Source organism: Motacilla alba, chromosome 3 (genome assembly GCF_015832195.1).
Source record: "Motacilla alba alba isolate MOTALB_02 chromosome 3, Motacilla_alba_V1.0_pri, whole genome shotgun sequence".
NCBI lineage: Eukaryota > Metazoa > Chordata > Aves > Passeriformes > Motacillidae > Motacilla > Motacilla alba.
The window spans coordinates 20,555,283-20,583,206 of NC_052018.1; the positions used below are offsets into that span (position 1 = coordinate 20,555,283).

General features: G+C 38.6%; 1 protein-coding gene across 2 annotated transcripts; it reads right to left on the reverse strand.

The window, feature by feature from the left end:
• Nucleotides 1–2: 2 nt before the first annotated feature.
• On the reverse strand, nucleotides 3–27,924 carry LOC119699578 (testis development related protein). 2 transcript variants are annotated; one of them, XM_038133262.1, is made up of 4 exons: nucleotides 27,569–27,924; nucleotides 15,256–15,315; nucleotides 5,564–5,667; nucleotides 3–3,301 (listed from the first exon to the last, which is right to left on the reverse strand). In XM_038133262.1, the coding sequence occupies exons 1-4, from the start codon at nucleotides 27,674–27,676 to the stop codon at nucleotides 2,956–2,958; spliced, it is 618 nt and encodes a 205-aa protein (XP_037989190.1). In that variant the 5' UTR covers nucleotides 27,677–27,924; the 3' UTR covers nucleotides 3–2,955. The 2 variants fall into 2 exon arrangements, with proteins under 2 accessions (XP_037989190.1, XP_037989191.1); XM_038133263.1 differs by lacking the exon at nucleotides 15,256–15,315 and having other exon boundaries at nucleotides 27,569–27,922.

A 27,924-nucleotide genomic window follows, 5' to 3' on the forward strand; every position in this document is an offset into this window, starting at 1 on the left:
CATTTCAGTTCAAACTAAATCTTTATTCATATGGAAAATACTACTTTTCTTTTTTTGCAAATGATGCTAATAAATAAAAATACTCAGAAAGGACTTTGCTCAGAGCTAAGTGACTAGTAACAGCCACACAAAGCTTTTAATTCCCGTTAAAACCACGCCAACAATCATGCAGATTGGCTACGAGAAAGCTATATAAACTATCTTTTATTTTGTGCAATCTTATCATACCATCTTGATGCTACCTTCTTCTAAAACATTTCACATAGATTGAAATGCAATTTCAAAACAAATATTAAGGGACATATTCTACACTTATTCCACATATGGAGCTGTGTATAGCTTAAGCTCATAACATTTAATGTAGTTAAGCATCTAACAAAGGTAAAAGATGAAAGGACCCCATTCTGAAAATTCAGACACATTTATAAACATGAGAGAAGGAAAGCTCACATCAGTGAGTTCTCAACAGACAAATACATTATTAAAGCATAACAATAAATTATATTAAATTTAATAATGTTGATCCTTAAAATGGTTATTTCTGAGGAAATATCACTTAAAAAGCACACCAAAACTTTCATGACTAGGAGTAAAACTGGAATTTTTACATACATATCTCAATTTCCCACTTTTGTTTTACAATAGGCTTCATATTTGTGAGCATATTCTTTATCATACATCTAAAAACAAATTGAAAAATGTTGCAGTTAAGCTGTGCATCAAACACATCATCAAGGTGAGAAACAGGCACTTGACAGTATAATGTGCAAGGCAAAACCCTTACTAGTCACAGTATAAATAGTTTCTTCAGGAGTGAAATTAAAAGTTCTCAGTCCATCCTTGAGAATATTAAGGGCTGCTAACAGATCTTTTTCTGTTCTTTCAGATCAACATCAACAACCAAATTAAATACTAGCTCATGCTTTAGAGGGTATTCCATAAACTATAAAATGCAGCATACTATACCCAAGAATACTAATTCTTTCCTATAATTAACCTCAGCATACATATTTGCCCAAGGCAAAAATAGAGTTTACTCACAGACTAGACAATGCAATATAAATGCTAACCTTTTCTCCTCTATGAATACTTTTAATATCTAATGCAAATTTTACAAGTACATTTGCCAGTTTTAAGATTCTGTTTTGTAGCACAAAACATCACCGTTCTTTTTGGTAAACTTAAGAACAATGTCTTTTTGCATCCTTTCAATATTAGGAAAAAAACCTCAACCTACTAAAACCATTTTGCTACAGTTTCCCTCCAGGCATATCTCAGCAGGAATCTCCAAAAAATAGCTATGCAGGAACTGCAAGCCAGAAAGCTACACATGAATTGGAGGAGGAGAAAGAGAGAGCTAAGGGAGGAGTAGTGTGGCAGTAACAGAAACAAGCTTAGAAAAAAATTGCATGCATCCCTTTTCATCAGCATAAGCTTCTTGCAAAAATATGTTTACAAGACATCTGTTATATAAAGGTCTATACTTTCTTGTAAAAATGCTGATTTTCTCTGACATGCTAGCTTCATCTTCCGACTGCACTGGCCGCATTGCTAGACAGTCAAGTTTCAGTTCTGTTACACCAGTTTAACAATCAGGAGAGAAAAGGCCTACTGTTCATTTCTTATGAAATTTTTGGTTTGATTTTTATTCATGAATGTTAAAGTAGTCTTTGTGTGGGTCATATAAACAAAACAGAAACTGACTTTGGATCTGACATCAGCTGCACCACTAGTGAGAGACAATATGCTAAAAAGAGGCACTTTTATTAGTCATATATACATCTCAAATCTCAAGTTTAACATTTCACCTTCTTTTACTAAAACCTCAAAGTATCAGTAGCTAATAAGATGGAACTTTCCAACAAAAATGTTGTGTGCATGCACATACTTGCAATGGCTCAGTTACTCAGCTACCCTGAAAATGCTGGAGTATAATTCGATCATTGCTTATGCAGTGGGAAGGAAGGAAAAACACAGTCAAAACCAAAAAAGTTGTTATAAGAACAAGGAACAGCTATTGTAAAAAAATGAAAACATATGCCCTTCCATAAGAAGCAACTAATTCCTACATCCAGATTCAATATTCCTTCAGAATACTGACATCATCTTACACTTTACTCAATGCTGTTTTCCAGATTTTCAGTAATTTCTATTTTTGTCATAACATGCATCTTAAAAACTGAGAAACTTAGCTTTGTAAAAAGAAGTTCAATATTAAAAATGAAAAAAAAAAGCAAACAACTAAACAAAACCAAAATAAAACAAAAACAACAACCAAAAAAAACTAGGGAAAAAATCCAAAACACAGAGAAGACCCCAACTCTGGAAGACCCATTTGACCTGACTGTTGGTGACAATCCTGTAATGGAAGGAATTACATCAGAATAGTATTTTACCATGTCACACAGAGTACAGCACAATGTGACACTAAGCATTTTGTATGCACAACCTGAAGCATAAGCTGAGGCTGAAGATTTGGAAAACAGTACTAAGTACAAGCACTCTCCCTGCAAATGACTGATTGGTATTCTCAGTTAAAAAGGAACAGCATCAAAACTAAAATTTTGAATGGCCCTCAAACACCAGAAAAGAAGCAGGACCTTTAGCTAGTGGCAGTTCCTTCATAAGGCAGTCAAATTTACAACCAGTGTATACATTCACTAAAGAATTACATTTTTTTGGTAAAACCAACAATCTGACATACTACAGAGTCTGAATGTGAAATATAGGCACAAAATAGATTCTCTACTTTTTTTCAGTGTGGAAAACATAGCTATTAACAATGTAATAAGAAAATTTACTATCAGGTGAGCAAAAATTTGTAACAATCTGAATAAAACAAATTACTGTATAAAGGTGCAATATTGAGCAGGTTTGATTTTGGTTTAAACATGTGAGTAAATCATGGAACTGTTCTCTTCTTACGTATAAAGTATTTCACCAGTATTACCAGTATCATTCTAGTTCTTCCCAGTTGTCAGTAAGGTTACCTTTGCTTTGACGTCGAATACTAACCAGCTTTCCAGCTGATTTGATACTCCACCTGGAACTGTTTCCTGAGCTGGCCAGGTTTGTGTATTTTGTGGAGCCTTTGGTTTCATCTTCCCAGCCTGACCAGGCTGTATAGTCACTTAAAGGAGTCGCTGCATCACTGGTAGAGTCAGCAGTGGTAATCTGTGGTGGTTCCCATCCCTCAATCTCATCTGGTTTCCTAGATGGAACATTCTGCTTTATGACCAAACTGTCCCAAAAACCTGGCTTCTTTTCAGACTTCATCTCTTCCTTTAATTTTAGATTTGTTCTAGAAAATAACAATGATGTCGTGATTAATTCCTCCATTTAAGAATGAGCGTAGTAGTTATTAATAAACATTCAATTAAATTATGTTTTACAGTAAGGAGTGCTAATCATTATCAGCCTGTGGCAGCATATCCATTGCTGTCAGCTTCAGGAAAAATGCCCTCACATGCACATAAACTTAAACACAGCCAAATTTTGCAGTGATTAATCAGAAGAGGACTGAGTATGGTCATTTTCTATGACAAGAGAATTGACACACCACCATCCCCACCTCATTCCTGAGGGGTGAACTCGACAGAGCTGCTTTTGGAAATTTACTAAGTATTTTAGGATGCATTTGAACAATATAGGACTTCAACCAAAAAAAACCAACCAAACAAAACCAAATTTGAAACTAGGACTACTATAGTAGAAGGAATATGAAAATGTTCTAACACCAGCTTTAGCACTCACTATGTTACTCAGTTTCATATACCTGCTACCACCTTACCAGTTAAACCTTATACCTTAAAATAGTTGACGTACACAGTATTAGGACTTTAAAGATACCTGGCTTTTTTATTAGTATTTTATAAAAATCTACACAATAACGTGATAACAGCTGTTTTGTATTTCTGGTAAGATCTCTCAAAATGCCCCTCCCAAACCCCAAAAAAACCTGTAACTTCTCTCTCAGACATTTGAAAGTCTACTCATATTATTACTTTTCTTATCCCCTTAAGAATCTTCAACCTGAATAATTTTACAGCATGAAATATTTGAATTACAGAATGTCAAATATTTATGCATAACTTTATATGCAGGATTATGTATATAATCAAATAATGGACCACAAGGAAAAGTTGAATGCCAGGGGTGAAAGACACAACCTTGAGCATTCAATGAGCTAAAAAGCAAATTGAAAACATTAACTGTAGTAGCATATCGATTCCTTAGCCACAACTAAACCCACCACTGTATCTCTTTTAAACATTTATATTAAAAAAAACCCACCACTGTATCTCTTTTAAATATTTATATTAAAAAAAGCTTTGTTCCATTAATGAAAGCTTAGCTCTATCATATTTAAACAGAAGCAACTCAACCAATACCTTTAAAAATCACTTTTCCTTTACGGGATTTTGAATTTATGATTCCTCAGAATTTTCATTTTGCTAAAACCAGCCACAGACTCCAAACACTTTTCTTGTATTTTGTAAACAGCACACTTAAAAGTTGTGTGTGTCTTTAAAAGTAAAGTAAAAATCATGGTATATAATTAAAGAAAAATATCCTGAACTTAAAAATCAGGCAGTTCTCATAGAAATACCAAAATAGCTTTCTATATTGGTGGTAACTCTGTTATCATACTTCTGCTCTCTTCACTGTATTAATTGATTCTTACATGCAGCATCAATTGCAAAGCGTTATTACAGTAGCCTAGCATCTTAATAACACCCATAGGATTGCACAGGGTTAGTAGCTGGGAACTTTTGGGAGGTTTTATGGAAGAGACTCACATGGAATAAAATATATAGCTATATATTCTAAATTGTTTATTTATATACATATATGTGGTGTTGCATCCTGAAACACATTTATTTCCAAGTAAACTGGAGACAAAGCCTGCTACAGCAAGTCTTATCAAAGCTAACATTTGGCAGGAACAGATCTACTGCTGTGTGGTGTATTTGGTTTGTAACCAAGGCAGCGAGGTAGCACACGTAGGTAAAGCCTACAGATACTCGTAACAGCAAGGTGGTCTGTGCTGGGAGCTGCCCTCACCAGAGCTGCACACAACTGTGCCGAAACACAGCTCAGTGCCAACAGGGAAGACTTGCAGATCCTAGTACAGCTACTCCACTTAACCTTTCTAGGTGTAGTAAGATTTCAAAAGAGAGAGTGAGGCATGTGAAAAGGGAATTTGTAAACTTAACCATAATTAATTCCTAAGAGAATAGTGAAAGTGTGAGAATAACCTTTTTACTCACATGCCTTTACTACTTTTCTAAGTAAAAAAATTATTATGCAGCTAAATTCCTTTTTCTTCCTGACAAACCTAAAAATGTTTAAAACATCATCTGTCCTTTTCTAATACAGCATGCCTTATTCATTATAAGCTTAATGTATATATAGCTTTGCCCATAAAATTTTCTGTGTTGATTTGACTTCCAGCAGTTGGACACCGCTGTTTCTCAGCATCCAACTCCATTACCTCGCACAGCTATTTTCTGTGTTTCAATAGTGTATTTGAATAGCAGATAGACCAAATGGCTTTACTCACCCTTTGGATTTTGGAGACTTGCATCCTGCTAGCAATTGCTGCTCATCGTCCTTATTGAACATAGACGTCACTTCCTTCCAGCCCCGGAAACTTGCACCTTGAACCTACAGAGAGAAGTAAATCCTCATCAGTGTGGGTGACAGCCTGAGTGGGGCTGCCACTGCTGACACTGGGGCTGGCAGGCAGCAGTGGCTGTGACTCCTGCACGTGGTGCCGCTGGCAGTGAGTGACTCCGTGGAGCTGCAGAGGATGGCCATGCCTGGGAAAAGAGCTGGTCTGGTAACTGCAGCAAGAGCTCTGCCTTGCTGAGCAAAAAATACAAATCCTCAGTGGTTTTGTGATGTCATCGAGTACAGCTGGGCTCCATTTTAATGTATTACAGTAAAAGAATCTAGGCAGCTTTAAAGACAATGTTAAGGGCTTCAGTAGACAAGAAATGAAACAAACTCTCATGTCTAGAAAGAGTCAACAGCCAGGACAGCCACATACATTATGAAACTCTTTAGATTTAACCTGCTTTACACATATTGTCCCTCTCTGTAATCACCAGACTACAACTTCCTGCCCTGCAAGCAAGAAGGGTAAGAGCATTGGCTCACCAGTGCCATGGGTGATGCAGCACTGGTGCACTACAGTGTGTTCTCTAAATTTACTGTGACCATTAAGCATACAGCATAAATTACTTTTTAAACTTTAATAAAGGTTTGATTCTCCCTCCCTCAAGGCAAAATAACTAGGTATAGGTTATTTTTATTTAGATATCATGCTCACAAAAACACACACGTGTGTGCTGAGCACAGAATATGAAAGTTGCTGCTGTTCTTCACAGGATCTAGTAAGAACAGCAGTGATAGTCTGTCAGTGTTACTTGACTAAATTAAAAAATATGATACATTATGAAGTATAATAATCAAAACAAAACCACAGCTGTCAAGACAAGCAGGAGGTTTTGGCAAGGGCATGTAGGACAAGGGGGAATGGTTTTAAGATGAGGGAGGGTAGGTTTAGATTAAACATTAGGAAGAAATTCTTTACTTTGAGAGTGGTGAGGCACTGGAACAGGTTGCCCAGAGAAGCTGTGGGTGCCTCATCCCTGTAATTGTTCAAGGCCAGGTTGGATGGGACTTTGAGCAATCATGTCTAGTGGATGGTGTCCCTGCCCATGGCAAGATGGTTGGAACTAGGTGATTTTTAAGGTCTCACCCAACCCAAACCATTCCATGATTCTATCATCTGTTATCTTACTAAAATTCTATTATTTCAGGCCTTTTGGGGAAGGAACCTTTGCTACCAAAGGCAAAAAACACAGCTCCAAGCTGCACTTAAAAACTCCTTTTCCCTTTAAACTGGATGATGCAATTCATAGATAAGCTGCCTTCTTTCAAAAATGATGCCTCATTGTGTCATTTCCATTGAATAAATTTGCTGATTATGAAAAAATAGAAGCTTGTTACTAGTTTTCGGATAGCAATTTAAGACATAGAAGAGGCTTCATTTAAATTATATGTACCTTTAAAGAACTACATTGATTAAATGCATGGAGACAAGCATTTATACACCCACATTCAATGTAACAAAAAGGATATACCTGTACAAGGATAATCTAATTAAATTCTTTAATCTAGAACACCATACATACTTTGCCAACGCAATCCCAACCTTTGCTGCTCTGTCTGGATACCCAAGCAATCCTCCAAAAAAACCCAAAAAACAAAAAAACCAAAAAAAAAAAAAAAAAAAACCAACAAAAAAACCCACCAAACCAAAAACACCAAAAAAACCCACAAAAAACCCAGAAGCTTTCTATACTTTTTAACTTTAGATTTTTTTAAATTTAATTTCATTTGTCCAATTCTGATTCACAGATATCTTTAAGAACAATAATGAGAAAATTTCTATGTGCAGGTCTTTGGATAAACTTTTACAAGCTCTGCACAATTTCTACCTGTACGTAAATCATTGCCAATGTACACATTGTTCCATTCCTTTCATATTTTCATGTCCATGGTATTTAGTAGGTATATACAAGGCTAATACCCAGATGGTAACTGATTTATTCCTTCTCTCAACCAGTCCTTAGGAGAAAGGTACACTAAATATTTAAGATACACTTCCACTACTTATTTGGGGTTTCCAAAGGAAACACTGTCAGGACAATCTGCATAAGAACACCGATGTCCAAGTAAACCATGTTTTGCCAATATGTGATGTAACTCACTGCACAAAGCCTACTACATATTGAACAGATTAGGCTGAAAGAAACCAGGAAGTGCAAGAGTGAAACCAGAACCTCTGCCTGCCATGCCTAAGCGTCCTCTTCTACACCTGCCTGCCCTGGCACCGATCTGCTAAAGCATCTTTTCACTGCACCGAGCAGGGGCGAACAGCTCACTCTTGATTGTCCACTCTTGAGTGGTAGCAGACTCCTGAAGTGAAACCTGAATGGAGGAGGCAGTCAAATACATATTTCATGCTTCCAGAAGCTTTTTTGTAACTACTGAACTGTTTTTAAAGCAACAATCTTGTTTTTTGACTACTGCAGTCATACTGCTGACACATAATAACAAAATTCCTCAAAACAGCCTGCTGCATTTCCATGTTTCTTTTCAGAGCTTTTTAAACACTTTTAACCAACCGAGGAGTGCAGCTGGAACAGTTACAACTGTATCAGCTTGTAGGTACAGCTCAGGAAGGAGATCTTGGAGTCACCATTCCCTCGAGCCATCAGTTTGACATGCAGCAGTTATATAGCCAAAAAGGGCTGGGAACCATCACAAGAAAAATTAGACAAATTCAGACAGGAGATCCACATATGAATACCCCCTATTCTTAAGGGGTGCACCCTCTAATACCTTAAGACAATGATTCTTGATGTTAGGGGAAGGGGCCCTAGACACCAGCCATGTTATGCTCTCCCTGAACACCATCTCCTTTTGCCACAGTCACAGACTGCCAGAATCTAAATCAGCTGGGAATCACTTACAACCTCACAGAGCACCTGGAGAAAGACCCATATCCCAGAACAATTAGCTTCCTTGCAATGGATGTCAAAGGAAGGTCAGTAAGTAAAGATAACACTACAGTAAGCTGACTCCTCACCACATTGGAGACTTGTTTTATGTAAAACTATTAAACTTATGCAAAGTCTGAAAACACAGTACTCATATGGTCTTAAAGCATCAATCCACCAACAGAAGCTCAGTATTTCATTTCTATGATGTAACTCTCTACACAAAAGTACTATTTCTAAAGTTTTCTAGGAGGTTTATAAATTTAACTGACCTAATTATATTCTTAAATCTTTAAACTACTTTTCCCTGTGTCATTGGAAAACAAAATAATTCAACATCCAGAATTCACAGAAATTCCACCCTTTACAGCTCCAGAGGAAAGGACCTCTGGAGACCATCTAGTCCAATCCCACCGCTCAAAGCAGGGTCACCCTCAGCAGACTGCTAAGGATCATGGACAGCCAGCTTTTGAGTATCTCCACAGCTGGAGAATCCCCAACCTCCCCGGAGGACGCTCCTTGGCTTGAACATCCTCATGGTGAAAACATTTTTTCTTACTTTTAAATTATATTTATTCTATTTCAGTTTGTGCCCATTGCCTCTTGCCCATTCATTGACTGACCCTGAGAACAGTCAGGCTCCATCTTCTTCACACTCTCTGCTGCTGGTGTACAAGCAGAACCCTTTCTTGTTGCTCACCAGATTTCACTCTAGTGCGTTTAATCCTTCTAGAGGTCTCTTCCAACCTCATTATTTTGTGATTCTGCAACCCCATCCCTGCATACTCAAAGAATGTATCTATATTCCCCTCAGGTCACTTGACCTTGCTTCCACTCTAGAATACTTCATTTAATGTTTGAGGTTTTCCAGAAATATTACATTCATGCCTCCTGCCACCTTTGCATCCTTCTCAGCCTGATGGGTTAGGCTTGAGCTTGGAGTAGGTGATCTTTGAAAATCAAAGCTGGCTGATAGAATGAGGCATACACTCCAAACCAAATTAAAAAAAAAAAAAAAATCAGTGAAATGCTCGTGGAAGAGCTGGAAAAAAAAGGAGACGTCTATTAAGGAAAAGAGCACTATTGCTGACTACAACTGTAACATCAGATGTTAGAATTAGAGGACCATGTTGGATGCTGCAGTCTACTATTTTTCAAAAATGTCAATGAGAAACAAAGCAGGAGCCTCTCAAGAAGCCATTTCAGTATTCTCTGAAGTAGAAATAGATGCTGGTCTCATAGCAGTTTGACTATGACAGCAGTTAATAAATTTTCTCCTGTATATTCCACTCTAGGTTGGGAAAACCTGTGCAGCAATGTCCTGTGCAATCACCAAAAAGAATCAGTAAAATGTGAAATTAAACATACCTATTAATCCATCAACTGGCAAACTACTGAAAAGCCATCAAGGTTTGTTCCAACTGGTATCTTAAGAGCTCAAGACTAGAGCACAGATTCTTTTCCTTTAACTCCTTCTAGCTTATGAAGTACTTTTTTTCCACCATGACAAAGCTGCCATTTAATTAGTGTATCTTCTGAAAGTGGGAGTACAAGCAGTCCCTCCTAGAACATCATGCAAAGGATGTGTTTTGTGTCCCTGGTCAAGCTGTCTGCCGTTTCTCCTGCTCACTCCTCTTCCCTCTGCTTTGCCAGTGCTTCAGTATCAGTGCCCATCTGTCAGAGAGATCCCCAGAGAGAAGGGATTACAGAGGCAGACCTGGTTTATCAGATACTGCTGCTGAAAAGGGTCAGCCCAGGCCACTGCCTGCTCACGGATATTGCCTTCCTTATGCTATGGTTTTGTACCTGGGTGATGCTGTGGAAAACTGCTTCAACTGCTTAAGCCAGCAGAAATGTAACTCTCTCATTTCTTGCATTCTTTTAGATCAGGGCTAAGAATCAATTAATTAAAGATAAAGCGTATGGAATTTAGGGGCAACAGCACCTTTTTGTAGCAGCAACTATCATAACATCTGAAGTACCCTCTGAAAATTGCAGTCATCTATCAGCTTTCTTCCATAATCAGAGCTTTGTACATACATTAAGGCTCTCCCCAAACCCCTAAGCTCCACTCTAATCTCAACCTTCATAGTAAGACTTCAGCTGTTACCTGTATTGATTCAAGTGAATTAACTGCATACAAATTGTATATGTTGACCGCAATTTTTCTTTCTTTAGATAAAACTGGGAACAAATGTCTACTGATAGTTAACATTATAAAATGCCCCAGAATGGGTCGGGACCCCTTAAATTGAAGGTCTCCTACAATATTAATAGGTATTACTACCAAAAATTACTTTAAGGACACCATTTTTCACCACATCAACAAACTCTGATATTTACATGACTATCTTCCCATAATAGATAAACATGCAAAGACAATAGGGAATAATAGGTAAACAGGAACATGAACAATCAAAGACTCTACTGGGAAACAGTAAAGCATCACAAGGAAGAATTTTCAGTTTCATTTTACTGTCAGAGGTAAACAGCTGATAATTAGAGCTTTGCTAGAGGGCAAGAAGGTTAATGAAATATTAGGGTAAAAGGCAACAAACCAGGAATACTAACAGCTGGGTATAAACTAAAGTAGTTCAGTACTAAAAGCAAATTTCATAAGTTAATTGCACCCAAAAAAAGTATACAGATACAGATGGATATATACTAAATAGGAAGATGGTGTAAATTTAACTGAAAACAGGTAAACTTGTGCATCAGATGGATGTGGTTAATACATGTTAACATCTTATAATGGGAGAGATAAAAAAGCACAGAATCCAATAAGTCAAAAAATAATAACAAGCTGTGGGTCACAGAGTTAGAGGTACGAGACAAGCAGTTTACAAAGCAAGAGATTCAAGTATGTTTGAATTTACCCTGACTGCATTAGGAGTGGGTACTGGTACTTTCAGAGTATTCCTGTTAGACTCTTCTACTTCCTGACTGCCAGGCCAGCAGGGCTCTGGAGCACAGAAATCACTCTCTGTGGGCTAGAACAAGCCACATGACAGAGTCTTAGCAAGCAAAATGAGCAATTACAGGGCATTCTTGCTGTACACCTGCAGTGAGAACCAGCACTTTCAATACCACTGTGTAGTTAAGCAGCTAATCCCTAAAAAGGCACTGCTCAGCATGTATGAAATGAGATTTCCAGAAATTTATATTTGGACCGTGTTTCAGCAGACCTTCACAAGTATTTTCACAGAGGATTGACAACTGGTGAATCAAAATTCTCCAGTTAAGTAGAGGCACTTCACAAAACACTTGCAGAATTTTTTTATAAATATAAACAAAAAGAATGGATTTTCTCCTTGACCTTGACTGAGAAGAAATAATTGTTTGTTCCACAGTTTCTCTCACTCCTCCTCCTAAAAAAAAATGAAGCTAAAATAAAAAGCTGGAGACAAAATTTTCCATATAAGTGCCCTATAGTTCAATAAAGTTACAGCTAAGAGTTTAACAGTTAAAAAAATGCCAATCAGCTTTAATTAAAGAAGCGTTCTTCCCATGTGACAGGAAACCTCTTCAAAATGAGCAAGAAGACAGATAACCCAAATTTAAAAACCAACTCCCCTCCAAATTTGTCTTACAGATATTAAAGCACTGGTGGTGGTGGAGATTTTCTCAAGTCAGCCAGCTTCTGATGTGCAGACCAATGGTTCTTGTGTATCAACACCCTTGAATCCTTCTCAGCAGGGCTGTTCTCAAGCCATTCTCCACCCATCCTGTACTTGTGTTTGGGACTGCCATGACCCAGCTGCAGGATCTGGCACTTTGCCTTGTTGAACTTTACGAAATTCACACAGGCCCACCTCTGTCCTGCCAAGGTCCCTCTGGATGGCATTCCTTCCCTCCAGCTTGCTGACAGTATCACACGATTTGGTGCCATCCACAAACTTGCAGGGGTGCACTCAATGCCACTGTCCACGTCCCCAGCAATGATGGTGAATAGGCCTGGTCCCAGCCCCGACCCCTCAGGAACGTCACTTGTCACTGACATCAATCCACTGACCGTAACCCTTTGCATGTGACCATACAGCCAATTTCTTATCTACTGGATGGTCCATCTGTCAAATCCACATGTCTCCAGTTTAAAGACATGGATATTGTGCAAATTCTTCGCACAAGTCCACGCAGATGACATCAGTTGCTCTTCCCTCATTCACCAATGCTGTAACACTGTTATAGAAGGTCATCAAATTTAAAGGCATAATTTTCCCTTAATGAAGCCATGTTGGCTGTCACCAATTCCCTCCTTATTTTTCACTAGCCTTAGTATAGTTTCCAAGAGGATTGCCTTCATGACCATGCTTGGCACAGAGATGAGACTGAATAGTCTACAGTTTCCTGGTCTTTATAATCTTTTTTGGAAATGGGGGTCATGTTTTCCATTTCCAGTCAGTGGGAACTCCACCAGATTGCCACAACTTCTCAAGTATGCTGGATAGTGGCTCAGCCTCTTCTCCACCAACTCTCTCAGGACCTACAAATGTATCTCATCAGGTTCCATGGATTTGCATGCATTAAGGTTCTTGATCTATTTCATTTCTCAAAACTTTGTCTCTTTTCAAAATCTGGCCTAAAAAAAACTGCAGATGAAGTTTCTACCATACTTTTAATTCAGAAGCTGAGCATGGTGGTGAGACCCACCAAAGATTGAGTTTTTCAGAGGCCAAATCATAGAATCATTTAGGTTGGAAAAGACCTCTGAGATCATCGAGTCCAACCTGTGACTGAACACCCAGACCATGACACTGAGTGCCACATCCAGTTGTTCCTTGAGCACCTCCAGGAATGGTGACTCCATGACCTCTCTGGCCAGCCCATTTCAATGCCAACCATGCATTCAGTGAAGAAATTCCTCTTGATGTCCAAACTGAATCTCCCCTGATGCAGCTTAAGGCCATTTCCTCCTGTCCTGTTGCTGGCTAATTCGGAGAAGAGGCCGACCACCTGCCTACAACTTCCACTCAAGCAGTTGTAAAGGTCTCCCCGAGCCTCCTTTTCCCCAAGCTAAACACTCCCAGCTCCCTCAGTCACTCTTCATAGGACTTACTCTCTAATTCACGCGTGCAGGCAGAGTGTGAACACAGGTTCCAGATTTCTGCCTTTTGCAGAGCACCACTGGAGCCCTCATGGTTCCTCACTTTTAGATGTCATGAGGTTTTTTAACCACCTATACCTGCCTTTCAAGAGAGCTGTGATGCAAGAACTAGAAAAATTCAGCACCATGATCAGCCTCTCCTCAGTGCTCAGTGGGCAGCTTCCTGCAAGAGCAGGATCTAAGACCATTTTCCAAGCTCCACCTGCAGCCTTTAGGACTAGCTCCCACTTTCAGACCTCCAAATGCAGGTCAAAGGCTTTCCTCTGCAAATGGGCCTCAACATTGTCTCAAAACCCAGGTTTTAAGAGACCAGGAAGGCTGTCTCCCCAACAAGCACACACACTATTCATCTACCACCTTCTTTTTCAAGAATTCTGCTGCTCATCACCACATTGTTGCAACGTGGAGATTACTTTATTCATAACATGTGTGTACTGCAAAGGCCACACGTGCAATTCATCAGCCTTTTATTAACATATTAAAATTTACAACTTCTGGAATATCGCTGTACTAATAGCTTCTAAGAAAACAGAATAACCAAATAAAATACAGAATTGCTTTTAGAAAGAGAAGATGAGAAGGATAAGGTGCTTTCTTGAGAATACATTTTTAAGACAAGAGGGTTTTACTTTAAAAGACAAAAATACTGCAGTGGTTTATCTGGCAACATTTCTGGTTTTTTAAGTCGACACACATTTAGTAAGCCTTCCTGAATGACTAAGAAAGGGGCAAAAAAAGTTTCAATAGACAATAGATTCATTTTAAGATTCTCTCCCGAAACATTTATCATTTGGTATAAAATATATGGTAATTTATGTTTTCATAAAAAAGAATATACTTCTTCAAAAGATTAGAAAAAGGTATCGTACAATCTGACTTCTATTTTCAAGGAAAATCATGCTGCATCTGAAGTAGAACAAAAAGAAGTAACAGACACAGATGTTCAGTTTATACATATTAATGTAAAGTATCCTATTACACTAATGAACGTATTTTAAAATACTTTTCTTTATACCTATGGAATTTCAAAACAAGCTCTAGCTTATCAAAATAACTTCCACTTCTTTCATCTTCTACTAATGTATTTTAGGAATATTAAAGAAGATTCTTGGACGCATATCAAGGTAAAAAATTTAACTTGCATGCCTATTTCTCTTTCCTGAAAGAGATACAAAATTAAATCCTTAACCTCTTGTGGTCAGAGAGCCAGTGGACATACAACGGAATAAACAACCCCAAACTCTTCTGCTTTTCATGATTTTATTGCCAGTTGCAGCTAGAATTTAGTGCTTCTTTAGACTTCAGTAATTCCTGTGGCTTCTTATTTTCATCTTGTGTTTTAATAGCCATCATTGGCATGGAAAAAAAAATCAGGATGCTTTCCAGCTAATCCTGCACTACTACTATTACTTCAATGAGAACCTCTTGACCAAGGATCACACATAATTATAAAATCATCAGTGAACAACACAAATTCCTTTATCAGCTGTCCATGAAACGCTGGCAACTTTCTAACGTACATGGACTGAAATATATATATGATATTAAATGTTACATTTTCAAAGGACAGATATTTACCTTTGTTGCAAGATGTGACACTGAAGATGAAACTTCATCTTGAAGAAACTGGTCTTTATTCTCAAAAGAAGGATAAAGATAAAAAAGGCCCATAGTCAGTTTTGGTTTGACAATTAGCACTGACACATTTTAGACTATTCACAAATGCTTTTATTCTATTTGGCACATCAAAAAAGAAAATTTGCAAAACATGATTACAACACAAAGCTAAGTGAACACCACTACTAAAATATAAATCTACACTTAGAATTATGAAAAATCAAACCCTTACAGAACAAAAACCCCATACCACAAAGGGAGAAACAGCCTTGCATCATAAAAAATTTAGTCAAATTAATTTGACTTTATCTTAATGGTAGTATCTTAATTTTTTGGATCTGCACTGAGTTTCTAAATACTGTACTAGATGATGGTTTATGCATTGTCTGTGGGCTGGGGGGAGAGGAATGTCCCCAGACTTTTTCCTCCTTCATATTAAAAGGCCCTACATTTCCTTAACTCAAAGAAACACTTTCCTTCACATTTCTTCCCCCTGCATGCACAACTGTAGATTTCAGAAGAAAACTAGAGTTCTAAATGCCTGTGAAGGTTATTCAGTAGGGAAGCACTTCTGTCCATCTCTGAATTAAACTGCTATTTTAGTATTGTCAGGCCCTCCTGACACTATCAGCGCTCTCTTCAAGACATAGCAAGTAAGATCATTGCTGGGAGTACTTTGGAGGCCAAAGATAAAGGAAGTGGGACATAAAATTCAGGAAATCTGCAATTTTCAGTTTCTTCACTCTGTATTTCAGTGAGAAAAATGTTACCTTTTTTTCTTTCTATACATATGACTACAAATACAAACAGTCCCAAGTACAAAGCCAGAACATATGACTACATATGACCAAAAATATCTAACCCCCGTTTCAAGAAAAAGCCAAAATTAAAACAGAAAAATGCAAAGTGTCTTTGAAGCAGCAGTTTCACAAAATCTCCAGTATTCACTCTGGTCCATGTATTGATTACGTCAGCCACTTACTGTTTTAAAAATCAAATTTATCAACTCCTTCCTTTTCAACTGAAGTAAATGCTAAGGAGTTGATATGCACTCCACATACACATATTCCAAGACACCTAAACACTCATTATCCTGGCTCCTATGCATTTCCAAAGGCCTCCTTCACTTTGCTAACAGCATCAGAAAGAGGTGAGAAAACCAGCACAAAAGTGTTATGTTATTTCTAGTCATGTGGGGACCCAGAGTATCAGCTTAATTTTGACAGACCAGCTTCAAATCCCATGCTTTAAAAAAAAATTACTTATTTATATATCTTTATATATATTTATTTACATACTAATGTTTCCACTTACTTTTCAGGCAATACTTTATATTATACAAGGGACAGGGATAGAGCATTTCTAGAATAGAGTAGGAAGACCATTGCTCTCTACTTCAATAGTACTTGTATGTTGGAAGAGAATGAGCTGTATGTAGATAGCCAGATTTACTTGCTGGGGTAGAACACAAAGTCAGGAACTCGTATTATCATTCAAAATGAGACTATTGTTTCCTGTGGATTGCAACAAGTTATTTAACTTCCGAATTCAGTTAGCTGTCTGACACAGGAGGATTGTAGATAGGATAACAACAGCATTAAGATTTGTGTAGTTCTCTCAAATTAAATTCAACTACTTCCACTCCTTTTGGCTTTTTTATACCTCTACTTTTAAGAGAAATATTGACAATGTTTTAAATGGAAACAGCTCACACATACTATTCAGAAGTCTCCCTCTTTCCCCTTAACACTCTCAGCTCTCCAACTTTTGGATGAGGTTGCAAAGTCCTAAACTTAACACGATGGAGTCTCCGCTAGGACACGGTACGAGCTAGAGAATACATCACCTGCTTTATCCAAATTTTTCCCAAGAACAAAAAGAAATCAACAAGAACTAGGAAAGCTCCAAGGGGAAATATGGTGAGAGGAGAAATTCTCAGACATCCAGAGCTGGCAGAACTATCAGTTTCAACAACCAACAGTACTACCTCCAGAACAAACAAGACACTGTTAGTACCTTTGAAAGAAATAACACCTCTCATTTTAATTCTTCCAGATCTCCAAGTATCTTAGGAAGGAAAATAAAATTATGAAAGTGCATGGAGATATCATGTTCCATAAGATCAAAAAGATGGAATGTGAAGGCACAGAGCCTCTAGCAAGGCTGAGCACAAGGAAGCAAGAGTGCAAGGCCTTTTTACATTGAAAGCTTTTAGGGGAAAACCACGAGATGCAAAGAGTGCTGTATAGGGCTAGGGAGTCAGCATAATAGAGCGTGAATACCACTGTCAACAAAAGACGTAATTAACAATAAATAGTAGACAAAAAGGGGTACTTATTTGCTTCTTTTTAAAAGGGACAACTAAGACTGTGTTTCTGTATTAATACAGTGTTACTACTCATGGTTATACAAAGTGGTACCACCACCTAAGGAATGAGACACACGTTTGCAGCAACTATACTCATGCAACCCAGGCTGATGGTAAGTGGACAACACAAAGTTTAAAGAGATGAAATACAAAGATTGAAATACATTAAACCTTTAAGAAAAACTGGTGAGAATCCCTAAAATACATTTTCTGGGGCAGAAGACCAATAAAGTATTCATAGTATCCTTTTAAATACACTGCTGAAGAAAAAGGAGACTTGGATAATGGCAGAGTGGTTGTGATGTCCATCCATCTATCCATCCATCCATCCATCCATCCATCCATCCATCCCATGTTTTGCTCAAAAACAGCCTGTAGGTTTGAATCCAGTCATCTCCAACAGACTAGATGTGAAAACGTTTTGTGGAAAATCCATCCTTAGGGAAAGCAGAGAGAAGCAGACTAATGCCACGCAGCAAGACCACAGTGGGAGAGGAGCAGGCATAGGGATTCAGAGCCAGCCATGACCCACATGGCAGGGAGGGACCTGTGCACCCTGCAGGAGGGATGGGCTTTTTATTAAAAAAAAAAAAAAAAAGAAAAGAGGAGAGGGAGGGAGGGGACCTGTGCCACCACTGAGAAGAACACGGGAGGAAAGATGAGACATCACTACAACCCATCTTCCCTTATTACACACAGAATAATTTGTATTTTTAAGTAATGCACATTATTACACCCTTCTCCTGATACAAATTCCCTGCTTTTGTCACCATTCTGAGATGAGGAAGCCTATGATTTGGTTTATCAATTTTCTTTAGAGGACAATCTACTGTACAGCTAGATGTCAAAAAAGCTCATCTTCACTCTTTATCATGCTGCATATCAGCATAGTGATGCTGAACACTTATAAATTATTTCAGTATGTTTTAGTCTGGTCAGTTTACAGGTATGACAATTCATTGTTTTTTCTTCAATTTAAAAGAAAAACCTGGACTACATTACAGTATTTAGATATTTCTAGGTGAAAATGCTAACATTTGTATGAAATGCTGATCAGCAGCTTGAATAGCCCTCCAGTTCTAGCAGGGGAAGGTTGGTATGCACAGAGTGTTTTCATAAGGAAACAAGTGCCCTTTTGTTGGACATACTGCAAACCATAAGGTCCTCAAGGGACTAATTCAACTAGCACACAAACCTTTTTGTACAGAGATCAAAATTGTAATCTGCTTCCCTCAGTTTCCTTTGCGGTAAAGTAATTAATTAGTCTCTTTAGATCATTCACTTTCATAATTCAGGCCAAGATGAAGAATGGTGAACATCAAAGAGTTAAGGGAAATAATAGCATCATTTTGTCCTGCATGAACTTCTTGTGCTCTAGTAAGTAAAATGATATATTATTGATTTTCTCTGCCCAGTTGTGGGAGCTTCCTATCATACACACATACACACACATTAGCTGTGCAAACATAAGAGTAAACAAGCTATTGTTAAAAGAGTAGGTCCTTTTGGAACAAATTCTCACCCTTCTGCTGACTTATTGCATCCCCTCTGCCTATCATCACATCTCATCAAGGACTGGGTGTAATATAAAGTCTAGGTAGTCATGCCTGTAAGTGCAAATGGGATTATGTACCACAAATGTACCATTTAAGCAGAAAAAAAAAATCCCAAAACAAACAGCACCTGAAGAGATACACTCCAGGGAAGAATTTAACATAATTTCCAGTACTCCACAAACCCTACTAAATGGTTTAGTGATAGGAGAGGGGAAGGGTTAAAAAAAAAAATCATTCAGGAAATCACAAACCTGAAAGTCAACCTCTGAAGTTGGAAAGATTCCCAAAACACTGATTACAAACCAAACAGTAGAACAACTACATATACACAGCCTGACCAGAAACAACACAGATTGGGAAGAGGAGATCACACAACCAGATCACCATCTTAAAATACAGCTAACAAAAGAAAATATTTCCTGGGGGTTGAGAAGGATTTTAATACAACATAAAATGAAATAAACAAGACTAAAGCTGATTATTAATGCAAAAGCCACTCTGTTTATCTAAGTTTAGGACCCAATCAAAACCAACGCAAAATACACTCAAACATTGAGTAAGAAGAAAGTTATCAGTAGAAGATCAGCGGCTTTTTGCCTCATTTTTTTTTTGCTGCACCTGTAACATACACCTGGAAAAATTCAATGCATGGATATAATCTCTCTGAGCTATGAAATTGATGCAATGATGATGAAATGTAAATAGGCACTGAAACAACTCTACTGTTTCAATGGTCCTTTAACACAGCTGAAAAACAAAGCTGAACTGTACCTGAACACCCACACAAAACTGAACATGCCTTTAAGATATAACAAGGCTTTCAATTTTAACAAATAAAGGCTGCATTACTCAGTCACACATCACTTTCTTCTTGGACATGAGGCTATGTGTTCAGCAGAAAAACTTAGTGCTGAACTGTGAACTGCCTCTGCTCCTTTCTGGCAGAGATACCCTAGACTGAGATCAAGATAATGTGATCAGCCTTGTCCATATTTCATCTACTGCTAGATCTCAGTCTTCCATTTGTATGTCCCTAAAGCAATGAGTGAAGCAAACCAGCCATCTGGGCAGATCATGTAAATTGAAAATTTCCTTTTAATGTCACCAATGAAAAGTATTAACCTAGGCATTTCTAAAGTCTTGCTTAAGAGTAATTTGGTATTTTAAACTCACTTTTTCTCTTCTATAAACAATACTTTTCCACACTAGATTGCTCCCTACACTTAGGAAAAACATCTTTATCATGACAATTAGCTATCTAAATAGTGACAGTGACTCCTATGCTGCAAGTTTCCTCTGCCAGTCTTCAGCAAACCTGAAAACACTTTTGTTGATAAAGAAAAAGAAAATGTAAAATATAACCATGTTGAAGAATATACTTTAATTTTGGCATATAGTTTGTAGACAACACTAATTTGGAAACATGCTTTTAAAATGTAATTCTTCAGATCACTTCTAAAAGAATTTATTTCACTCCACTAACTTTAAAATGTCTGCATGACTACATCAGGTACAGAAGAAAACCCATCCAACATACTAAAAAATTCTTCCATCTTCTAGGCTCCAGTCTCTTGTAACTGCCTGCTATTCACCAGACCAACTGAGAGGTGAAAACATGGGGAAACTGGTTTTCATCTTTCAAATAATTTTAATTTCTTCAGTATTCATAATAAAAATGATGCTCTTTTCTTTAGCATCCACAGCTGTTAAGAACTTGCTTAGCATTTTCAAACTCTGTTTCATTCAACCACTTCAGTTATTGTTTCACATTCCATTATATTTTAAAACAGAATATCTAAATTATTTCCATATTTTTACTGTCAATTGATATAAATGGCCAAGTGTACCAAAGAAGATTAATTTCAGAATGTAACTATTTACACAAGAATACTTCTGTAGCTCTGAATTTTATTGGCATTACACAGAGAAACATTGGAACACCAGGTTCCTATGCTCTGTTTTTACATCAATACACAAGGTTACTCTATTAAGTGTTCACATTACTGTGCATCTCTGTAGTAAGAGGTCATAATACATCTTACTCAGACTTTGCTTCTCTGAAATATTTTTGGAAGAATATTAAAGATTAATCATCTTAAAATATTTTAAAAGTTCATATGTCATTAAGAATTTAGTTTTACCTAATTTATAATATTTCAAATATCCTTCATGAAATTGAAACAGCTGTATTAAGATCAAAGAACCATCAGTGTCAAAGCTGAAACAAATAAGGTCAGATAATAAATTTTAATTCCATTTCTGTAACAATTCAACCATTCCAGTGACGTTTTCAATTTTGATGAAATTTCCAGCTGAGAATCTGTCAGTTATTGTTAATAACTTTAGCCATAGGAGAAATTAATATTTGCTGTTTCCTTATCCAAAAAGCAATAGATGCTAATTCAAAAGACAGTAGCTGACACACAATTCTTATTCAGTCATGGAATTTGCCATTAAACTACATGTCTCCAATAAAGGTCTTGGATGAGTAATGGCCATATTTTCCTAGTACAGTTTCTGCAAAACGAGCTGAATGCATCATTTTTTGTTACCGTGTTCAGCAGCACACGTACAGCTTCCTTTTGATGTGTGGCTTTTATCACACGTGCAGTGATCACACAGACATTTTCCTGGAGCTCCTCACAGAGAACCAGCAGCAAAACTTGTTGGAAATGTACCTTTGATGATGATAGAGATGAAAAAGGCCTACCTAGTAAAGTGTTCAGCAACTTCTAGTAACTCTACTTATGTTATGGATGGCCTCACACAATCTGGCAAACAGCTTCTATAAAAGCAAGGAAAACATTATAAACCTACTTTAACAGTAAAGAATTAAAATGATTCATTCATTCTCAAACCATTTACATTTCACTTTGTATATTTATGGTAGGAAGTCCAGCAGTGGTAGGAGAGTATGGCACCAAAAACTTCACGAAACTCAAGAAGATGCAACAAATAACTTAGGGAAAGCGGATCTCAGCAGAACTTTAGAGGACGAGATGCCGGTGGGTCTGTGCATCAGTGGGAGTGGATAGTTCTGTGTTAGGCTGGAGGGGAGGAGGGCACACATGGCTGCTGCTGGCAAAGCCAGGCAATCAGAGCCAGTAAAGCAGAACAGGCTTGAGGAAAGATACAAGTGATAAAAGTGACAAATGGGGGAGAGAAAGGGGATGCACTAAGAAAAACCTTGAAAGTAAGGACAGAGATTTAAATGCAAATTTCCTGAAACAAAGGGAGGCCAGCTGAAGAAATGGAATCTGAAGGATGAGGAGGACTTAAACTTTATGCCATAAGCAATAACACTAATATCAGCAATGGAATTTACAGGAACTAGGGGATGGGAAACCACAGCATAGGTATTAGAAACTCCAGAGGAAGTAATCACCATCAGTATGGGAAGTGAGGGTCTGCACAAGAATTTCAACTGTCTAGACAGCAAGAAAAAATAATAATTGAAAAAAATAAAAGAGAGAGGGAGAGAGAGAGAAAGCAGACTTGACCTGGAATTCATGGAGGAAACAACAGTAAAGTCTAGGACACAAATTCTCTTTCACACAATAGATAAAAACCACCAACAGCTTGCAGGTTAGAGGCTTGGCTGAAAGAAAAAATATATAGTGATGGTGTCTGTAATAGGTGACCAATCAGACAATATGTGCTTTGTGGACTTTTAAGAGTCAGAAATAAGCCAACAGAGAGGGGATAAGATGTGAGAAACAGATCTGATCCCAGTCAACTGTGTAAAAAATGACAGTATATATTAAAATGTGAAGCACCTCAAAAATGAAAAGGATTTAAAACATAGAAAGCTGAAAGCCCCAAAAGACACTGCGAGCTCTGTAGAGCTCCAGAAAGACTGTGAGAAAGAAACAGGATCCACACAAGAAGCTGCTGAAAGATTGTATATGACAAGAAGAAGGAAAAGCAAGAAAGGCAGGCCAAGGAAGGCTCGGGAAAGTCTTCGTTGACAGTACCACAATCTAATGTTCAAGAATGATGACAGAATACAGGTGATGGATTTCAGCCAGGAAAATGCCACTGAAATGTCACAAGAACCACTCCAATGAAGAGGAAAAAGACCAGGCTAGCAGAGAGGAGAAGGTATGATAGGATTATTAGAGTGCTGAAGGCAAAGTCTGAGACACACAGAAATGGCTAGAAAGCAAAGGAAAGACATTTGCTGGATTAACATTTTCTACTTTATTTTTTTAAATTAAAAAATACCCTTATTCAATGTATTAGTAAAACATAAGAAAAGCTGCTCAGCTCCCACCCATTTCTGCAGGGCTTGTCTGAGTTCAACTCCTTCCAAGATGAAAGCTGGTATTAAAATTGTACCAGACACTTAAACATCTTCATTAAAAGAGATAACTAAAATTCTGTATAGCCAACCTTCAAACATCCTGAGCAAGTCTAAACAAAATTCAGCATAAAACATGTTTTTGCACATATTCTCTTTGAACATAACAAAAAATACAACTGGGGAAAACAGATCAAGGCTAGGATTCTGAAATATTTTTACATGAAAGACAGAGCTTCATTAGATAATATAGGTCAGCCTGACACCCTCCCCTCCCCTAATATATAGATGTATTTTAACGTGGAGCTCCATTTTACGTCAGAATTACACGCGATATTGACACAGAATTGACATCTCTGAGAACTGATTAGATGGCAGGATTGCATCAAGAAGAAGAACTTAGCACAACTGCCAAAACAATGCCTTCCAGAAATCAAAACCCAGCAGCTTTCCCTTTCCAAAAAAACAACTACAGTTTGAAACATAATGACTATATTCCAAACTGAACGCAAGTTTGGCATGCACCACTGCATATTTCTAGCATATTTTTAGAGAGACACACACAAAAAACATTAATTTCATCTTGTTTGTGTACTATTTATGCATGTCAAGTTACCTTCATGTATTAATTATAACTTAAGTGAATAATGCACCTTCATTGCATAAATTAAAAATAGTTATGCTGCAAAGCAAAAATGAAAATTAATTTCTAAGATACAGTCTAAAACTGTCTGGTCTAAAAAAACTCACAATAATCCACACATTTATTTACACAAGTACTGTTATGAAATTTACTTGTCTTTCTTATCTCAGGAAACACCTTAATATTTAATATAAGTGTTAACAATTCAAAGTACTTGAATGTATGTAGAAACTTTTGCTAAAAAGTGGCAAGAGACTGACAGTTCCCTCCCTTGCAATTTTCATGTTCTAAAATTTGTTTTTGTTCTCCCCTGGAACAAAATCAAACCATTCTGTATAACACAAAACCAGAACTGTCAAAACTTTTTTTTTAGATCAAACTAGGCTTTCCTATTTAAGAACTATGAACGTCTACAATTTCAAATGTCTGCTTAGTCCCAAATCAGGCTTCTATATCTAAATAGGATGATTAAAATTTCTCTGGAGTAACAAAGGGGGTTTTTGTGTTGGGCTTTTTTTTTTTAACTTATAGTAGACTAATTCTTTGTTGCTGTCTGCTACTGCAATGTCCTAATTATTAGGTTGCACGGTGAGAACTCCTTCACTCTTTCTCAGCTTTGAAGAAACAATATACAGCACCAACATTTCATTATACTGGAATACTTCCAACGTGGTTTGCTTTAATGACATAGATGTGACTACCAATTTCTTGCCTTTGAAGTAAAAAGTTTCAGCCTTATTTATAGCATGAATGGTAGAAGCTTAAGGATTTTCTTCCCAATTGCTTATTAAAAATGAAAATGAAAACAAAATATGGTTGTTGGGAAAACAACACATCATAAATCAAAGTCAAAACACAGTGAGTCTGGTTCATCTTCTCTTTTACCAAATGACGTATCAGAAAAGGAAATTAAATCTAACAGTCAGCTTCTGCATGAGATCTAAAGCTGGGCTTCCTAATTTACCAAAAAGCACTCACACTAATTATCTAGATTTTGGCTCTAACAATAAAAAAATCAGGGATGTCCTGGATTCCTCTCATCTTGATGAGGTAATCCTTCATTCACAGCAGGTACACACCTACTGAGGCATCCCCATGCACAGCTAAGGTACCACAAGAACTGCCCCCACAACTCCTGCAAGCTCTCATGGTGCAGCTGTCCTCCAAAGCCAGAGGGTTGGCTGACACAGGTCAGGATGCAGCAGCAGAGAGTGCAGATCATTACCAAATCCCTCTACACATTACTGGATTTCACTCCCTTACAATCATATTATTGGGAGAAAAAACCAGGATCTCATGAAACACCACAAATTTGAAATACTAAAAGCAAGGAACACGAACCAGGTCATGAACAACAACAAACTGAACAAGTGCATTTGGTTCCCTTGACACCTGTCCCAGCCATGGTTTAGATACATTGTACCAATGGCTACCCTAAAAGCCACTGATCTCTGATCACAAGAATTACAATGTCACTCAAGTGGTCAGAGCTTTCTATACAGTCTGTTCTTCCTTAAAGTGTACATAAACTCTAAAATGACTACTGCTAAATATTTTGGGCAGGGTGTTGCATTCCTTTCAAAATATTTCAACAGGCAAAATAACGAATAGCTTATAATCTCCACTCCAGCCTCTGTGCCAAGCTACACTACAGTTGTGCAAACCTTACTGAATCCTTTATCTTCAAGAATATTTCATTTAGCGACTTAGAATAATTTATTTTTCTCCTGCCACCCCTCAACACTAAAATCAGTATCCCAGTTCCACTGGGAGTTGAAAAATAATTTTCTTAAAATTCACGAAAATGCAAACCTTTTGCACAAGAAACCATTGTCATCACCATTATAACTTGAGACTTCAACTAATGGAACAGAGGCCCAGGACACTAAAAGACAATTGGACTGGACAAAATAAAATAAACTCCAGCCTCTGCTGCTAAAGTAGAGAGCTGGGAGAACTGTCTGGACAGAAGTCTGAAGAATCCTCTCCTGACTGGGAAGCTACGGTCAGGTGCCTCAAAGGGGGCTTGGATCATTAGTGGTAGAAGCAGTGAAGAGTCAGTGGGATTAACTGGAGGCTTTTGGTGACCTTTGGTGTTCAAGGAGGGTTTCGGGAGGTGAGCAAGTCTAGGAGGGCTACGATGGTACAAGCCAGTAGCTTAGCAGAAACTGTGGAAGCTTACAAGCAAGCACCTGAGGATAGGAACTGTAGGAAGCAGAAGTTAGATGTTGTATGAGAGGTTGGGAGAGATTCTTCAGGTCACTTCAAACCCCACAATCTCCCTTACTCCACTGAAGGGGGTCTCCAAAATGAATGTCCATTCTTCTTCCACAGGAGGAGATCCTAGTCATCTGTATGACTCCCCACAGGGGCTCCCAAAGAAGCAGCAAGGGCTATGGCTATACTGTTTACTGTGCAGGGGCAAGGCAAGGCTAAACTGCTGGCTGTGGTTACTGGAAGATGGAGAGAATAACTGCTGTGACTGGGAGAGGCTGCTCTTCAGCAGTCGCCACACGTGTTGACAACTCACAGCACTTGTCAACCAGAAACTCAAGGTGAGGATAAATTACCCAGGCACACTCCAGCTCCTTCAGAAAGATAGGCATGATAAACATGGGGTAGAAAGCTGGGAAGGCTTTAGTACCTTCTTTTGAAAAGAAACCTCACTGTTTTGTAATTCCAGGCAACTGCTTACTTCAGAACCTCTCATTCAATATCTAAAGTAACTGTGTGGCAACAGAAGATCAGCACTAAGCTGTACTGGGCAGCATTACAGGATTCTGAGCTGGATGGATACCTAATTGCTACCAAGTTTTTGAAAGCAAGTCAACAAACATTTTTTAGCTGTTTTCCCTGATACTCAACTGATACCCTTCCCTTCAGGTTATATTTGTTGAGAAAGTCACTGTTGGTATTTAATTTAACACTTAACAACAAAAGCTTTCAAACAAGATTGCAGCTATTTAAAGACGGTGAACTACCCTAAGTGAAACCAAAGAAAAATGCAATCCTGCCAAAACATCAGGGTTTTACACAAACGGGCAAATAAAGTTATGTTCTTAAACATCCTTGTTTAATGTATTGTGCTTAACAGATGGGTTGCAGTGCCTCTGCCTAGGGTTGGGAGAGAAAGTATCCTGCGGTACGAAGCCACTGGAATGAAGGACAGCAAGTCCCAGAAAAGCCGGAGGCCGGCTGCTGGAAGGAAACAGGGTTGGATAGGCCAGGCAGCACCCCAAAAACCGGGTGACAGTCGCACGATCCGCTCAAACACTCCCAGCTCCGACCAGGGCCAGCCTACCGGCACATCAGGGTGGGAAAAGTGATTACTCATGCCGCCGGAGCGCAGGGCAGCGGGAGCGGGGCCGAGCCTCACGACCCCTCCGAACCGGGCTCCGCGCTCCTACCTGGGGGGCCGCGAAGGCGGCGGCAGGCGGCGGCCCGCGGGGTCGCGTCTCCTCCTCCTCGGGCGAGTCGTCCAGCAGAACTTTGCTGCTCTTGTTGAGCTTCCACATGGCGGGCGCGGGGCGGCCCCGCTGCGAGCCGGCAGCGAGCGGGCCGAGGCGGGAGCGGGCGCTGCTCCGCAGCCCCGGCCGGGGCGGCTGCGCTCGGCAGGGCTGTCACCCCGCCGGGGGCTCCCGGCCGGCAGGGAGGGAGGGAGGAGCTGCCTGGCGGCGCCGGGAGCCCGCCCCCCGCCGCCGCCTCGCCCACCGGCCTGCGGATGGAGCCGGGGCTGCGGACGGGCGGCCCGCGGCGGCGGGGC

Coding starts and splice junctions, on each gene's coding strand:
- LOC119699578 (XM_038133262.1), bottom strand. CDS start 27,676: ATGTGGAAGCTCAACAAGAGCAGCAAAGTTCTGCTGGACGACTCGCCC. Junction 15,316..27,568: donor CCGCCTTCGCGGCCCCCCAG/GTAGGAGCGCGG, acceptor CCTTCTTTTGAG/AATAAAGACCAGTTTCTTCA. Junction 3,302..5,563: donor AAGTCTCCAAAATCCAAAGG/GTGAGTAAAGCC, acceptor GTTATTTTCTAG/AACAAATCTAAAATTAAAGG.